At 42.2% G+C, this 16,919-nt stretch overlaps 1 protein-coding gene across 1 annotated transcript in view; it reads left to right on the top strand.

Moving 5' to 3' along the window:
• Positions 1–16,919, top strand: part of LOC144502041 (myosin-10) — a 167,488-nt gene that overhangs the window by 134,862 nt on the left and 15,707 nt on the right. Inside the window, exons 27-35 of the mRNA XM_078226052.1 lie at positions 1,414–1,442; positions 5,542–5,754; positions 7,073–7,217; positions 7,682–7,888; positions 8,927–9,031; positions 9,713–9,865; positions 11,449–11,697; positions 12,150–12,362; positions 15,935–16,147. Coding sequence (XP_078082178.1) covers positions 1,414–1,442; positions 5,542–5,754; positions 7,073–7,217; positions 7,682–7,888; positions 8,927–9,031; positions 9,713–9,865; positions 11,449–11,697; positions 12,150–12,362; positions 15,935–16,147 — 1,527 coding nt within the window. The remainder of the gene's footprint in view (positions 1–1,413; positions 1,443–5,541; positions 5,755–7,072; positions 7,218–7,681; positions 7,889–8,926; positions 9,032–9,712; positions 9,866–11,448; positions 11,698–12,149; positions 12,363–15,934; positions 16,148–16,919) is intronic.

The following is a 16,919-nucleotide window of genomic DNA, read 5'->3' as shown; positions in this document are numbered from 1 at the left end:
TTTCTGTTTTTGTTTGGAAGTGTGTGTTAGCCATGGGAGAAATAGTGTAGATTTACCAGAATGAAACCTAGACCCCCAAGCATTAAATAAAGTGCAAAGATACACAAACTGGCTTCATATTTCCTGGAATTTAGAAGGCTGAGGGATAACCTTTTAAGATATTAAATGAAACTGATCGAGTAGATTTTTAAAAAACGTTTTTTTGCTGGTTGGAAAATCTCAGAAGGGGACATAGCTTAAAAGTTTGGTCTTTCAAGAGTGAAGTTCAGAAACACTTCTAACCACAAAGTGGTAGATGTTTGGAACTCTTTCACAAACAGTAGGTAAAACGATCTAAACTGTTATCTTAAGATTGGTGTGGGATTTTTGTTAACCAGATATGTTACAGGATATGGTCACAAGTTCTGTATGGGTACAGTGTGAAGAGGCTCAATGGCCTTCTCTAGTTTTCACGGTCCTATCTAAGCATCATTGGGTTTCTTTTCTTTTTTCCATTGCAGTGTTTTTAATATTTATTTTAAACTGCAAATGAGGATATAATCCATAGATTGAAAATGTCCTGTGAACTCTGCTTCAAATGACTGACTTCGAATGATAGCCTGGCTTGGATTTGAACTCAGCCAATTTGTGTGTCTTTGTGTGGACCATTCGTGATTGGAGGACTTGATGTTTTTGAGGGCATGAAGGAAAAAGGGAAGGTCCAGCGGACAACAGAAACTGCCACAAATGTTTACCATTTGGCCAATTTATTTTCCCGAACCTGTGAAGTTTGTTTATAGCATCTTGGAGTCATAAGAGTTTTACAGCACAAAAAGAGGCCCTTTGGCCCATTGTGTCCACTGGCTATCTATCCTAATCCATTTTTCAACATTTGGTTCGTAGCCTTGTATGCTATGGCATTTCAAGTGCTCATTTAAATACTACAATGTTGAGGGTTCCCACCTCTAACTTTCAGGCAGTGAGTTCCAGATTCCCACCACCCTCTAGGTGAAAATGTTTTCCCTGAAATCCCTGTCCTTTACCCTAAATCTATACCTGCCTAGTTATTGACCCCTCCCCATCTACCATATCTACGTCACTCGTAATTTAATATACCTCAATCAAGTCCCCCTCCAGCCTTCTCTGCTCTAAGGAAAACAACCCCAGCCTAACCAGCCTCCCTTCGTAGCTGAAATGCTCCAGTCCAGGCAACATCCTGGTGGATCTGTTCTCAACCCTTTCTAAATCAATCGCAGCTTTCCTACAGTGTGGTGACCAGAACTGCGCACACTACTCTAGCTGTGGCCTAATGAGTGTTTTATACAGGTCCGTCGTAACCTCCCTGCTCTTTTTTTTTCCTATGCCACGGCTAATAAAGGCAAGTATCCCATATGCATTTTTAACCACCTTATATCTATCATCTTGATCATTCAGCTGAAAGAGGGGCAACATCCTAGAAGGAGGTAACAATCAAAGAATTCAAAGGGTCTTTTTAAATCATGTTTTCCCATTCCAATAGTGCAGCAAAATTACTTTCCATTTCTAGTAAGGTGCACTGGCTACAGACCATTATCCAGGCAATGCATGGATTTAGTTGATGTGCAGCCGTGCTCGGTAGTTTTAGTAATTGGAAACCGTGCTCCAATGCGCACATCTCTCATCTCAATGGGGGCAATAAGTTCTCTTGTCAAGAGAGGACATGTATATTCTTTTATTTTAAAAAAAAAAGGCTGTGAAGCCAAATGGAAGCAGTGCCAGTCCAGTGGTTACTTGAGGAAAAGAAGTGATGAGCACAAAATTTATATATTGTGCCAAAAAAAATAAATTTGAGAAGCTTGGATGTAGTTCCATTTTCTTGAAAATGTTTACAGCTGATCTATATATAAATATTCAACCTGGCTATGATAGTTGAGCGGGTGAAAAGGTATTGTTGTGGCAAGGTGTGTGTTAGTTTATATCAATTTCAGGGAGTCCATGAAAAGGAAACTGCAGAAAGTAATGTTTTGCTAAGATTTTTTTCCAATCTGGCTTTCTTGCTAAATACATAGAGGTAGAGATAGATACATCTGCCAGTGTTTCATATCTTTTGCCGTTGATATGCTGCGCATGTTTTTAAATAGTTGAATGTAAATCTATAATTTTGTATAAGATTGTACAACGTTGAATATATAACTTCAAAGTTGATGGGTTTGTGTGGAGCAGTATTGCACAAGTTCTCTAAGCAATAGTTGTACTTGTCGCTTTAGAGAATTACAATTCTATTCATTTCAGCATTTTAGAGCAGCAGCAGTATTGCTCAATGTCTGTTCGTATTATGTTAGCATTTATGTTGTTCACTCAACCATTTTCATATTAAACATAGAACAGTACAGCACAGAACAGGCCCTTCGGCCCACGATGTTGTGCCGAGCTTTATCCGAAACCAAGATCAAGCTATTCCACTCCCTATCATCCTGGTGTGCTCCATGTGCCTATCCAATAACCGCTTAAATGTTCCTAAAGTGTCTGACTCCACTATCACTGCAGGCAGTCCATTCCACACCCCAACCACTCTCTGCGTAAAGAACCTACCTCTGATAGCCTTCCTATATTTCCCACCACGAACCCTATAGTTATGCCCCCTTGTAATAGCTCCATCCACCCGAGGAAATAGTCTTTGAACGTTCACTCTATCTATCCCCTTCATCATTTTATAAACCTCTATTAAGTCTCCCCTCAGCCTCCTCCGCTCCAGAGAGAACAGCCCTAGCTCCCTCAACCTTTCCTCATAAGACCTACCCTCCAAACCAGGCAGCATCCTGGTAAATCTCCTCTGCACTCTTTCCAGCGCTTCCACATCCTCCTCATAGTGAGGTGACCAGAACTGCACACAATATTCCAAATGTGGTCTCACCAAGGTCCTGTACAGTTGCAGCATAACCCCCTGTTAATAAAAGCTAACACACTATAGGCCTTCTTCACAGCTCTATCCACTTGAGTGGCAACCTTTAGAGATCTGTGGATATGGACCCCAAGATCTCTCTGTTCCTCCACAGTCTTCAGAACCCTACCTTTGACCGTGTAATCCACATTTAAATTAGTCCTACCAAAATGAATCGACTCACATTTATCAGGGTTAAACTCCATTTGCCATTTTTCAGCCTAGCTTTGCATCCTATCTGTCTCTTTGCAGCCTACAACAGCCCTCCACCTCATCCACTACTCCACCAATCTTGGTGTCATCAGCAAATTTACTGATCCAACCTTCAGCCCCCTCCTCGAAGTCATTTATAAAAATCACGAAGAGCAGAGGACCAAGCACTGATCCCTGTGGCACTCCGCTAGCAACCTGCCTCCAATCTGAAAATTTTCCATCCACTACCACCCTCTGTCTTCGATCAGACAGCCAGTTACCTATCCAATCGGCCAACTTTCCCTCTATCCCACACCTCCTCACTTTCATCATAAGCCGACCATGGGGGACCTTATCAAACGCCTTACTAAAATCCATGTATATGACATCAACTGCCCTACCTTCATTAACACACTTAGTTACCTCCTCAAAAAATTCAATCAAATTTGTGAGGTACAACTTGCCCTTCATGAATCCATGCTGACTATCCCGGATTAATCCGCATCTTTCTAAATGGTCGTAAATCCCATCCCTAAGGACCTTTTCCATCAATTTACCAACCATCGAAGTAAGACTAACCGGTCTATAATTACCAGGGTCATTTCTATTCCCTTTCTTAAACCGAGGAACAACATTCACCACTCTCCAGTCCTCTGGCACCATCCCAGTGGACAGTGAGGACCCAAAGATCAAAGCCAAAGGCTCTGCAATCTCATCCCTCGCCTCCCAAAGAATCCTAGGATATATTTCATCAGGCCCAGGGGACTTATCGACCTTCAGTTTATTCAAAACTGCCAGTTACATCCTCCCTCTGAACATCTATTTCCTCCAGCCTATTCGCCTGTAACACCACCTTCTCTTCCTCAAAAACATGGCCCTCTCCTTGGTGAACACTGAAGAAAAGTATTCATTCATCACCTCGCCTATCTCTACTGACTCCATACACAAGTTCCCACTACTGTCCTTGACCGGCCCTAACCTCACCCTGGTCATTCTTTTATTCCTCTCAAGAGTAAAAAGCCTTGGGGGTTTTCCTTGTTCCGACCTGCCAAGGACTTCTCATGTCCCCTCCTAGCTCTCCTAAGCCCCTTTTTCAGCTCGTTCCTTGCTAACTTGTAACCCTCAATCGAGCCACCTGAACCTTGTTTCCTCATCCCCACATAAGCTTCCCTCTTCCTTTTCACAAGACATTCCACCTCTTTCGTGAACCATGGTTCCCTCACTCGGCCATTTCCTCCCTGCCTGACGGGGACATACCTATCAAGGACATCCAGTATTTGTTCCTTGAAAAAGTTCCACTTTTCATTAGTTCCTTTCTCTGACAGTTTCTGTTCCCAACTTATGCCCCCTAATTCTTGCCTAATCGCATCATAATTACCTCCCCCCCCCCCCAATTGTAAACCTTGCCCTGCCGTACGGCCCTATCCCTCTCCATTGCAATAACAAAAGACACCGAATTGTGGTCACTATCTCCAAAGTGCTCTCTCACAACCAAATCTAGCACTTGGCCCAGTTCATTTCCCAGTACCAAATCCAATGTGGCCTCACCTCTTGTCGGCCTATCCACATATTCTGTCAGGAAACCCTCCTGCACACACTGCCCAAAAACTGCCCCATCCGAACTATTTGACCTACAAAGGTTCCAATCAATATTTGGGAAAGTTAAAGTCCCCCATGACAAAACTACCCTGTGACCCCCACACACACCCATAATCTGCTTAGCAATTTCTTCCTCCACATCTCTATTACTATTTGGGGGCCTATAGTTAACTCCTAACAATGTGAGCGCTCCTTTACTATTTCTAACCTCAGCCATATTACCTCAGTGTGCAGATCCCCCTCGAAGTGCCTTTCCGCAGCCGTTAAACTATCCTTGATTAACAATGCTGCTACTCCACCTCTTTTACCAGCTTCCCTACACTTACTGAAACATCTATACCCCGGAACGTCCAACAACCATTCCTGTCCTTGTTCTACCCACGTCTCCGTAATGGCCACAACATCGTAGTCCCAAGTACCAATCCACGCCCCAAGTTCATCTACCTTGTTCCGGATGCTCCTTGCATTGAAGTAGACACACTTCAACCCACCTTCCTGTCTACCGGTACCCACCCTTAACCCTGATACCTTCCCCAATACCTCACCACCCTCAACACTGACTTCTGGACTACAACTCCTTTTCCCACTCCCCTGACAAATTAGTTTAAACCAATTCATGAATTTTGCCAGAATCAATTTTGTGCTATGAATCATTGCCTTTAAGCTGTGTGAGATCGTCCACTGCATGACTATCAAACTTTCAATACACTCTCTTCAATTCTGGAATTGGTGGCTCTCAAAATGATAGTGCTTGACTTGAAATATTTACACGCTAATATTTACTTGTTAGTGATATTTACATGGCTAATCTCAAATCTGTGCTGTATTCTTGAATCTGTTTGTTTACTTAGAGGGGATGAAGAAGGTGTTCAGAAGAATAATGCTCTAAAACTAATACGTGAGCTGCAGGTCCAGATTTCGGAGTTGCAGGAAGATCTGGAATCGGAGAAGGGTGCCCGCAACAAAGCTGACAAGCAGAAGAGAGATCTGAGTGAAGAACTGGAGGCTTTGAAAACTGAGCTGGAGGATACTTTGGACACCACAGCAGCTCAACAGGAACTGAGGTGAAGACTGCTATTTAACTGGGGAAAAGTAGCTAACTTGAAACTTGCTTGGGGTTGTACAAAATTTGATTTTGTCAAGTTTTGTAGCATTGCTTATTTTTGCTATCTGACTTGTTCCAGTCTCATCGGTTCAAAGATGTGTGGGTTAGGTTGATTGGCCATGCTAAATTGACCCTCGGGTCAGGGGGATTAGCAGGGTAAATGTGTGGGGTTACAAGAATACGGCCTCGGTGGGATTGTGTTTTTTTGCAGACTCGATGGGCCAAATGGTCTCCTTCTGCACTGTAGGGATTCTATGATCAGCTATTTAAAACTAAACAGTAAGCTTTGATCTGACTGTTTTACAGATGGCCCTGATCAGGTTGCATCTTTAAAACAATAGTTCACACTTGCATTCCATTCGTGTAAGATATAAAGAATTCAATTGAATTTAGCAAAATATAACTTGTGAAGTACATAAGAAAAGATTTCCACTTGGAAGGCACCATCAGCGGTTCAATGATTTACACATTACAAAAAAAAATGAAATTTAAACAAAAATATCTAACACCAGTGTCAGTATGGTGCAATAATGGGAAAGTTACAGAAGTAATAGGTAAGTACGTCAATTCTAATAACTGTTACTTGTATTTTACGTGAATCATAGAATCCCTACATTGCAGAAGGTCATTTGGCCCATTGAATCTGTACCAACTTTCTGACAGTATCTTACCCAGGCCCCCTCCCTGTGCTATCCCCATAACCCCATACGTTTACCATGGCTAATCCATCTAATCTGCATATCTTTGGACTGTGGGAGGAAACTGGGGCAATTCAAGGAAACCCACATGAACACAGGTAGAATGTACAAACTCCACAGTCACTCAAGGTCAAGATCGTACCTTGTTGACTAAATTGGAGTAGATTGTTAGCAGAGTACTACATAAACACTGTTATGCCCTAACATTTTGTAGCTTGTGATGTGGTCAAGCAAGTTTCTCTTTGCACCCTATCCTTTCTTCCTCTTGAATATGAAGGCTTGCACTGGAATATAATTTTGTGGATACTGGCAGTTTCCTAGAATCTCATGCAAGTGGCTAATTGCCCTATTTTAACTCTGGACAAATGGAAAATGGCATATGTGATGACATGGGGATTATCACTGCTAATCTTGATAACATACACCTTCAAAGCTGGAACCATCACTTCTGTGCTCAGTTTAACGTTAGATTTTCAACTAGGTTAACATATGTGCTTTGAAATTGATAACTTTGAGTAAAACGACTCAACATTTTTGGAATAATTGAATCACTGAAGTGCACTCTCGGGTTAATTACAGGAACAAACGTGAGCAGGAGGTAGCTGAGCTGAAGAAGGCTATTGAAGAGGAGACCAAGGCTCATGAGGTTCAAATCCAGGACATCCGCCAGCGACATGGCACTGCCCTTGAGGAAGTCTCCGAGCAACTTGAACAAGCCAAGAGAGTCAGTAGCAGGAGACATTTTCTTTTTTTAAAAAAAAGTTTGCTTTTTGGATTTGAATCTCAGTATACCACAGCACTGAAAAAAGCCATTTGGCCCAATTAGACAAAGATGATCTTTGCACAATCTCTGCATTTGATTTGGATTTAAATTTGCAGAAGCGGGAAGATGGAGAAAATAGCAATGGTTAAATTTGCAATGTTTCCACATCAGCTACTGTTTGTGTCAGAGCGAAAGTGCCAATAAAAGCAACATTAAGCTGAGGAAAAGTATGTCATAAAATGGTTTTGGGAGGTGTCCATTATTATTTTTGTATAAACCTTTTGTTCTTTCCTGCAGCGAGTTGCATTATTTTAATCCTAGCTGTTAATCGTTCCTGTAGCACTTAAAAACCTGGATGCATGTTTGTACTAGTAGTCCAGTGTGACCTTTTTATATCAACTCTTCTGTTTCCATTTTATAAACAGCACAAAGCCAACTTGGAGAAGAGCAAACAGTGTTTGGAAAATGATAACAAAGAGCTGGCCAGTGAGGTGAAGAGCTTGCAGCATACAAAGGCTGAGTCTGAACATAAAAGGAAGAAGCTTGAATCCCATCTACAGGAATTTCAGGTCAAGTTTGCAGAAAGTGAGAAGGCCAAATCTGAACTTGCTGATAAAACTCACAAGCTTCAGGTAAGAGAAAATGTAATTTTATTCATAAAAGTAGTGTTTTTAAAAAAAGGTTTGTCCTAGTTCGACCACAGTAAAGGGTAGAACTTTTTCTTAGCTTCGGAATGTGTGGGGTTCATGTCATTATCTCAAACATATGTAGTTTTGTTAACGTTCCCTAGAAGCACTTGTGAATGGGTTTGCTTGTCAATGTTAATTTTGACTATCTTTGGTACACGAATAGCAATGTTTTGGAAGGTGGGTGGTGTAGTGACATTGTCACTGAACTGACTAGTAATCCAGAGACTTGGTGTAATGACCTGGGTTCAAATCCCACCTTGGCAGATGGTGAAATTTCAATTTAATAAAAACCTGGAATTAAAAATCTAATGATTACCATGAAATCATTGTCAATTGTTGTTTTTTTAAAAAAAATCTTGTTCACTAATGTCCTTACCTGCTCTGGCCTACATGTGACTCCAGATAAACAGTTCTGTGGATGACTCTTAAATGCCCTCTGAAATGACCTAGCAAGTCACTTAGTTCAAGGGCTAATAGGAACAGGCAATAAAAGCTGGCCTAGCCAGTGACACCCATGTATCATGAATCTGATTTTTCAGTTAGCTATTCTGCATCAGATTGAGAACTTTTTGTTATTGGTGCTGTGGCATTTAACTTCACTCTTAAAACACCAACCTACCCAAAAATGATGGGCATATTTGACCGATAGAAGGTAATTTAACAAAGGAAAGCAGCCTAAGACTGGATAGCTTGGCTATTTGAGGAATGAAGCTGTGTTTGTATTTTTATTTGGTGAGAATGAATCCAGTCATTTACTGATTTTTGGTTAACCTCGGATAATCTTGATTACTTATAGAAGATACTAAAATCGCAATGCTGTTAGAAGTTTTCTAAAATTTCATCTGTTTTACTGATTATGGAGGGGGAGCTCATTGAAATATAGAATTAAGTTTGGGATCGTAGTTACTTGTTAAAAAAAATCTGAAATTTATTTTATTTTGTGAAGAGGTGTAGTGTGAATTTAACCCTCTCCATTCTTAGAACGAATTGGACAATATCTCTGGGCTTTTAGAAGAAGCAGAGAAGAAAGCAATTAAACTAACCAAAGATACTGCTAGTTTGGAATCTGCACTCCAAGATACGCAGGTATGTGAACTATCACCATTGAATGTAAAGTCTTTTAGGAAAGCTCAATGTTGCTACTCTACATTCAATTGATACACTTTGGGAGGGGACTAAATGGATCAATTAATATTGGGGATTGATGTGCGAGGGAAGGGGTGCTTGAACTAAATGTTAAAATGGTCCCCTTTTCCTTTGCAAAAGAGTGGGTGAGTTTTGCCTGATCAAAAACATGGCAGCCCAATTCTAAATGTCATATCCTGTATAAAATAAAACATTGAATCTTATTGGTGCCTGATTGTGTCTTGGCCAATTTCGGTTGAGATAAAATTGCACATTTGCCCACTGTTGGAATATACTTCATTTGTTTTCCTATTAAAATTGGTTCTTGCAGCCTGGGGGAGGGCTGCATGATAACCTAGAAAATGATACAAAGTGGGGTTGGGGGGGGGGGGAAGGTGATTGGGACTTTGAAGAGATGAGGAGGGAGATGCTATGAAATAGTATTGGAATTTCACTGATGTTTTGACGTGTTGATTGAACTAGCTCACTCAAGGCCACTTAACAATTTGAAGGGTTTGTTTGCAGCAATTGACTTGCAACATTTCACCTTCAATGTGTTTTATTAGTCACTAAATAGAGATCATTCCTTAGTTTAGCGATGTGAGGGCCCAAGTATACTTAAATATGTACATCTGTTGATAGGAGCTGCTTCAGGAGGAGACACGGCAGAAATTGAATCTCAGCAGTCGCATTCGACAGCTGGAAGAAGAGAAGAACAATCTCCAAGAGCAACAGGAGGAAGAGGAAGAAGCAAAGAAGAATCTTGAGAAACAGCTTGCTACACTCCATATGCAGGTCTGTTGTTGGTCAATGCAGAACTTGCGTGGTTGTAGTTATTGGGCCTGAATATTACTTTCTATATCGATGACCAAATGTGTTCCTGACAAGTACTAGGAGTAGGCCATTCAGCCCCATGAGTCTGCTCCACCATTCAATAAGATCATGGCTGATCTGATTAAAAAATATATATATATACATTTGTAGGAACATGGGCATTGCTGGCTGGCCAGCATTCATTGCCCATTCCTAGTTGCCCTTGAGACTGTACTTTCCTGTCTGTCCCCCATAAACCCTGGACTCCCTTGACTTTTGTAGCCAATTACAATGCAAGTTCAAAACATATTCAAAATGCTTTCGTACTGAATTAGAGTAAATTGCCATAAAAAGCATGGTCTTTAAATGGTATTGGCCAACTTTCTCTTGCCATTTCACTGACTGCTCTACATAGTAACAGACTGGTGTCCACTAAACAAATTCATCCAAAATAGATTTTTTACCTATGCTTCACATTAGGAAAATAGGTTCACCAAAAAGTAGCAAAAATGTAATGTGTTATGACGACAGATGTTTATTACAAACCAAATGCTGGAGGGAAATGGGAATTATGAGCCATATTTTTTTTGTATACTGAAAAGAGAAGAAAAGTACTTATCTCAACAATAAGTCTAGTAACACTTTTGGGATTTTAAGAATTAAAAGTACAAGGTTTATTAACAAGAGGAGAAGACTACTTAAGCACAGTTTAAAATTAGTCTGACCAAACATACTCCCCAAAAGACTCCCTATTTGATCAGATCCAGTAATACCCAAGGTCAAAACTGCTGTCGCTTTAATAAAATATACTACATGATCTCTCAAGCTCACTTCACTCTGCTGGGGAAACCCAAGAACTTCAAAACAAGATTACTTTAAGCAGCCCAAGACTTTACAGGCTTAACTGGATGGCTGATTCAAACGTCATCTCGGGTTCCATTGTTCTCGCACCTAAATTGCCCATTAGTGTCAGGGGGATTAGCAGGGTAAATGCATGAGGTTATGGGGAATAGGGCCATGGGTGGGATTGTGGTCAGTGCAGATTTGATGGGCCAAATGGCCGCCTCCTGCACAGTAGGGATTCTACTCTACCTCTTTGAAACTCAAATCCTTCCAAACATCAATTTTGTTTCTTGTTCCTATTTTTCTGCTTTTGGGCCAATAAAATGTCACATCCTGTTCTGTTCACCCATGGAACTCTTAAGACGCAAAACGCCTCTTGTCACCCCTGACTTCCCATTTCCCATTTGATATTTAAACTCTCAACTTGCCTAAAAATGCAACTGTTGGATCCAACCTATTTACTTACAGCTGTATCCGTTCGTGACTTAACTCTTCCAGACAAATGGTCTCCATTAACATTTTTCCCAACTTAATTAAATCCATTACACACACGTGCACGTGTCACAATATTCCCCCAAAATATCTCACCTGTTTAAGTATTTCATTTTTAGAATTTTATTCATACCCTGGTGTACGTTTTTTAAGTCCATGGCATGAGAATTTTGTGTTGAATTCTGAAATAAAAGTGAAGCATAAAACGTGATCTGACTTTTGTAACTCAGTTGGTTGATGCAAAGAAGAAAGTGGATGAGGATGTGGGGACCATCGACGGCCTGGAAGAGACTAAAAGAAAACTTCAGAAGGATGTGGAGGCCCTCAATCAGCGCCTTGAGGAGAAGGGAGTGGCTTACGATAAAATGGAGAAAACCAAGAACCGTCTTCAGCAAGAGCTGGATGACCTCCTGGTGGATCTGGACCATCAGCGGCAAATAGTTTCCAACCTCGAGAAAAAACAGAAGAAATTTGATCAGGTATGTGCCTCTTTTTTTTATTTTTGCTTTGCTTACTCAAGCGCATTGCTGACAAATGGGTGCTAACTGCAAAATTATTGCAGATATCCAATGGCTCAAAAATCCTGCATAATGCTTTAAGATTTGTTTGTGTTGAATGGACTTTTCCATTGGTACTGGAGGGGGGACTAGGTCATTTAGTGGCTTTCCGTACTTTAAACACTTCTCAAAGAACCACTTTTAATCAATTGGAATATTCTGATGCTCTTTTGATTGTCAAATTAAAATATTACTCATGGGATTCTGAATTGGGTTTTAACGGGCTTTCATATATTGAAGTGAATATGTTGTAGATGGATATCTTCAATTTGGGAATTTGTGCGGTGGTTACAACACAGGAGACGGCCACTGGGCCCGTCGTCTCTCTGCCAGCTTGTTCTCCACTAGAAAGTAACTTTGCTCTGTTTTGTTAGATGCTGGCTGAGGAAAAGAACATTTCTGCTCGATATGCCGAGGAAAGGGACCGGGCCGAGGCTGAAGCCAGGGAGAAGGAGACAAAGACTCTGTCGTTAACCCGAGCTCTGGATGAAGCTCTTGAAGGTAAAGAAGAGCTGGAAAGACTAAACAAGCAACTCCGTGCTGAGATGGAGGACCTAATGAGCTCCAAGGATGATGTGGGCAAGAACGTAAGTTGATTTTTAAAATACTTTATTCAATAATGTGTGATCCTGGGCTTACCTTTTACATGATGTGGAGATGCCGGCGTTGGACTGGGGTAAACACAGTAAGAAGTTTAACAACACCAGGTTAAAGTCCAACAGGTTTATTTGGTAGCAAAAGCCACACAAGCTTTCGGAGCTCTAAGCCCCTTCAGGTGAGTGGGAATTCTGTTCACAAACAGAGCTTATAAAGACACAGACTCAATTTACATGAATAATGGTTGGAATGCGAATACTTAAAACTAATCAAGTCTTTAAGAAACGAAACAATGTGAGTGGAGAGAGCATCAAGACAGGCTAAACCTTCTTTTACCTTTTACACCCTTTGCAATTCTCCAGCCCTCTGGCACCACCCCCGAATTGAGCGAAGACTGAAAAATTCTGGCCAGTCCTCCAAAGCTTCCACACACCCCCGTCATCCAGCCACGGTACAGTCAGGCTATCCAATTCTTATCCTCATCAATATTAAGCCCATCTAGTGTCTGAATTACCTTATTTTTCCACCACCTTCCTTCATGAAAACAGATGCAAAGTATGAATTTAATACCCCAGCCATGTCCCCTGCCTCCATATACAAATCCTCTTTGTTTCTAATGGGCCCTACTCCTCCTTTTACCATGGCACAGTGGTTAGCACTGCTGCTTCACAGCACCAGGGACCCGGGTTCAATTCCGGCCTCAGGTCACTGTCTGTGTGGAGTTTGCACATTCTCCATGTGTCCGCATGGGTTTCCTCCGGGTGCTCTGGTTTCCTCCCACAGTCCAAAGATGTGCGGGTTATGTGGATTGGCCAGGCTAAATTGTCCCTTAATCATCAGGGTAAATACATGGGGTTACGGGAAGAGGGTCTGGGTGGGATTGTTGTCTGTGCAGCCTCAGTGGGTTTATTGGCCTCCTTCTGCACTGTAGGGATTCTATGAACCTTTTACTGTCTTCTATAGACTTTGGAATTCCCTTTCATGTTTGCTGCCAGTCTCGTTTCATACTTCCTCTTTGCTTCTCATCTGCTTTCTCCCCTCCCCTCTGAACCTTCTATATCCAGCCTGGTTCTCAGTTCTATTTTCTACCTGACATCCGTCACAAGCACATTTTGTTCTTCATAATTTCTATTTCTTTGTCATCCAGGGAGCTCTGTATTTGTTTCCCCTCACTTTTTCGCTTTTGAAGAAATGTACCTTGGCTGAACTACCCCTTCTTTAAAGGTAGCTGATTGTTCAGCTACCGTTTTTCTTGCCAGCCATCAATTTATTCAGTCCAGATCTACTCTCACCCCTTTTTGAAGTTGGTTTTCCCAGTTAATTATTCTTGCTGCGGACTGTTCATTGTCCATTTCCATAGTTGGCCTAAACCTTGTGATACAATGATCACCGCCCGCTAACGGTCTCCTGTTGATACTGAATCTGCTTGGCCCACCTCATTTCCAAGAACCAAGTCTAGCAATGCCTCCTTCCTCATTGGACTGGGAACATACTGCTGTAGGAATGTATGAACACTCGAGGAACTCTTGCCCCTCTCTGCCCTTTACAGAACTACTGCCCTAGTCTATATTGCGGTAATTGAAGTCCTCCATTATAGCTAGTTCATAATTGTTGCATCTCTCTAACTTCCTTGCAAAATTGCCCCTTTGCATCCTTCCCACTATTGGTTGCCTATAGACTACACTGAGCAATGTAATCGCACATTTTTTCTCCTTGGCTGTAGCTAAGTAGGTTCTGTCTTTAGCCTCTCTGGGACATCCTCTTTCGTGTGGAGATGCCGGCGTTGGACTGGGGTAAACACAGTAAGAAGTTTAACAACACCAGGTTAAAGTCCAACAGGTTTATTTGGTAGCAAAAGCCACACCTTTTGCTTTTGCTACCAAATAAACCTGTTGGACTTTAACCTGGTGTTGTTAAACTTCTTACTGTAACATCCTCTCTCTCCAGCACTGTCGTGCTCTCCTTTATCAATACTGTCACCCCTCCCCCTTTTTTCCTTTCCTCACTTCCCTGAACATCTATAGCCAGGAATATTTAATTCTCAGTCCTGCCCTCCTTTGAGCCAGGTCTCTGTTATAGCCACAGCATTGTAATTCCGCATGACTATGGGGATTAATCTGGTGAATCTCCTTTGCACTCCTATGATCAAAACTGTGCACCATACTCCAGGTGAAGTATCATCAAGGCTCTATGTAACTGCAGCAAGACATCCTTACCCCGGACTGAAATTCCATTTGCTTACCTAATTGCTTGCTGCACCTGCATGCCAGCTTTCAATGACTCGTGAACAAGGACACCCACACTTCCCCAACCCCTCACCATTTAAAAAATATTCTGCCTTTGTTTTTTTCTACTAAAGTGAATAACTCCACACTTATTCATATTGTATTTTATCTGCCATGTTCTAGCCCATTCACTTAGTCAAGACCCCCTCACTGTCCAAGGCCCCTTGCATCCTCCTCAATTTGCATTCCTACCCAGTTTGGTGTCATCAGCAAATTTGCAAATATTACAATTGGTCCCCACATCCAAATCATTTATGTAGATTGTGAACAGCTGTGGAATTAGCACTGATCCTTGCGGTGCCCCACTAGGAACAGCCTGCCATCCTGGGAATGATCTATTTTTTTTCTACTCTGCTTTCTGCCTGGTAACGAGTTGTTAATCCATACTGATGTATTATTCCTTTCCCCTCCCCACCCCAAAATCCCTTGTGCTCTAATTTTAATTACTAACCTAGTATTTCTCTCTCTCTCGCCTGATTCCCATAATCCTGCCAAGTTGTTTAAACTCTCCCTGACAGCACCAGCATATCCTCCCAATAGGAACTCAACCCTGGTTCTGTTTTGGTGCAACCCATCCTTTCTGTACGTATCCCATCTCTCCCAGAACCCAAGATTCTGAAGTCCTCCCTTCTGCGTCATCTGCTTTATTTTCTTTATGTTGTACTCGTTGCTCTTTAATCCGGTGATTATTTTAGCAGCCCTCCTTGCTAATTCCTTACCTGGCTTCCTAATTCCTAACAGCAGGGGCCACATCCTCTTTCCTCCCATGTCGCTTGTTCCAAAGTGGTCCACGACTGCTGGATGTTTATGCCCCTCAGCACTCTACTATCACTCAGTGACAAAAACATATAGGTGTTTGCTGTGATATGCCAGAGAACTGACCTGGAGATCTAACTTTTGATGGGCAAGACTTGCCTCCGTTTTGGTAAAAGGGACTCTGAGCTATCCAGTTATTGCAGCATCAGCCTGGGACACTGCCTCTTGTGGCAGTGAAGTAGATTAGCATCTCATCCATCAATGAGGAAGAATTTCTTCAGCCAGGGAGTGGTGAATCTGTGGAACTCTTTGCTGCAGAAAGCTGTGGAGGCCATGTAATTGAGTGTCTTTAAGACAGGGATAGATAGGTTCTTGATAAGGGGATCAGGGGTTATGGGGATGAGAAAAATATCAGCCGTGATTGAATGGCAGGCTGACTTGACGGGCCGAGTGACCTAATTCTGCTCCTGTGTCTTGTGGTATTAATAGAAGTATCTGATTGCTGTTGTCTCTAATGGTAGGTGCACGAACTGGAGAAGTCCAAACGAGCCCTGGAGCAGCAAGTGGAGGAGATGCGGACTCAGCTGGAAGAACTGGAGGATGAGCTGCAGGCCACTGAAGATGCCAAACTTCGTTTGGAAGTCAACATGCAGGCCATGAAGGCCCAGTTTGAGCGAGACCTACAGGCCAGAGATGAGCAGAATGAAGAAAAGAAGAGAATGTTGGTTAAACAGGTAAATCGCTACACACTTCCACCTTCACCTTCCAAAACCTGGAAGGACCAGGGTAGTAGTGGGAACACTCCATGGGTTGTCCTCCAAGTCACCCACCATCCTGACTCTGAAATACATTACCATTCCTTCACTGTCGCTGGGTCAAAATCCTGGAACTCATTCCCTAACAGCACTGTGGGTGTACCTACACCTCGGACTGTAGCCGTTCAAGAAAGCAGCTCCCCATGTTCTCAAGGGCAGTTAAGGATGTGCAATAGATGTTGGTCTAGTCAGTGACTCCCACATTCCATAATTGAATTTTGAAAAAACTCCAACTTCTAGCTTGACACTTCTAATATTATTACAAGGTTAATTGGGTAGCAGCTGTCCATATCCACTTGTGTCCAAAATACAAGGCAAGAGGTGTAGACCATCTGCAGCCTTTCAGGTGAATTCCTGTCACAAATTCAACGAGAGTTAACGAGAACGGTTGCAAACTTGCTTGTGGATCATACACCAGGTGCCAGGCTTGCCCTCCTGTTTCCTGAACTGGCCTGGGTCCACAAAGCTACTGTGCAAAGGCAAAATCCTTGTTGGTCCCAGGATGGTGCAGATTGGTAAATGTGGGACCTGCCTTTGAACCTGGGCCTCCACTGGCCCATGGATAGAGTCAACTTACTTTATGCAAGGGGCACCTAAGGATGCCCCTGATTTCTTTCTGCAGCACTGGGGGCATGGGGAAGCAGTGAAGAAGCCAGCGTGTCCTTTCCATTAACTTTGCACACTCTCAACT

This window comes from Mustelus asterias, chromosome 12 (genome assembly GCF_964213995.1).
Source record: "Mustelus asterias chromosome 12, sMusAst1.hap1.1, whole genome shotgun sequence".
Taxonomy (NCBI): Eukaryota; Metazoa; Chordata; class Chondrichthyes; order Carcharhiniformes; family Triakidae; genus Mustelus; species Mustelus asterias.
This window is presented reverse-complemented; position numbering and strand designations above follow the sequence as displayed.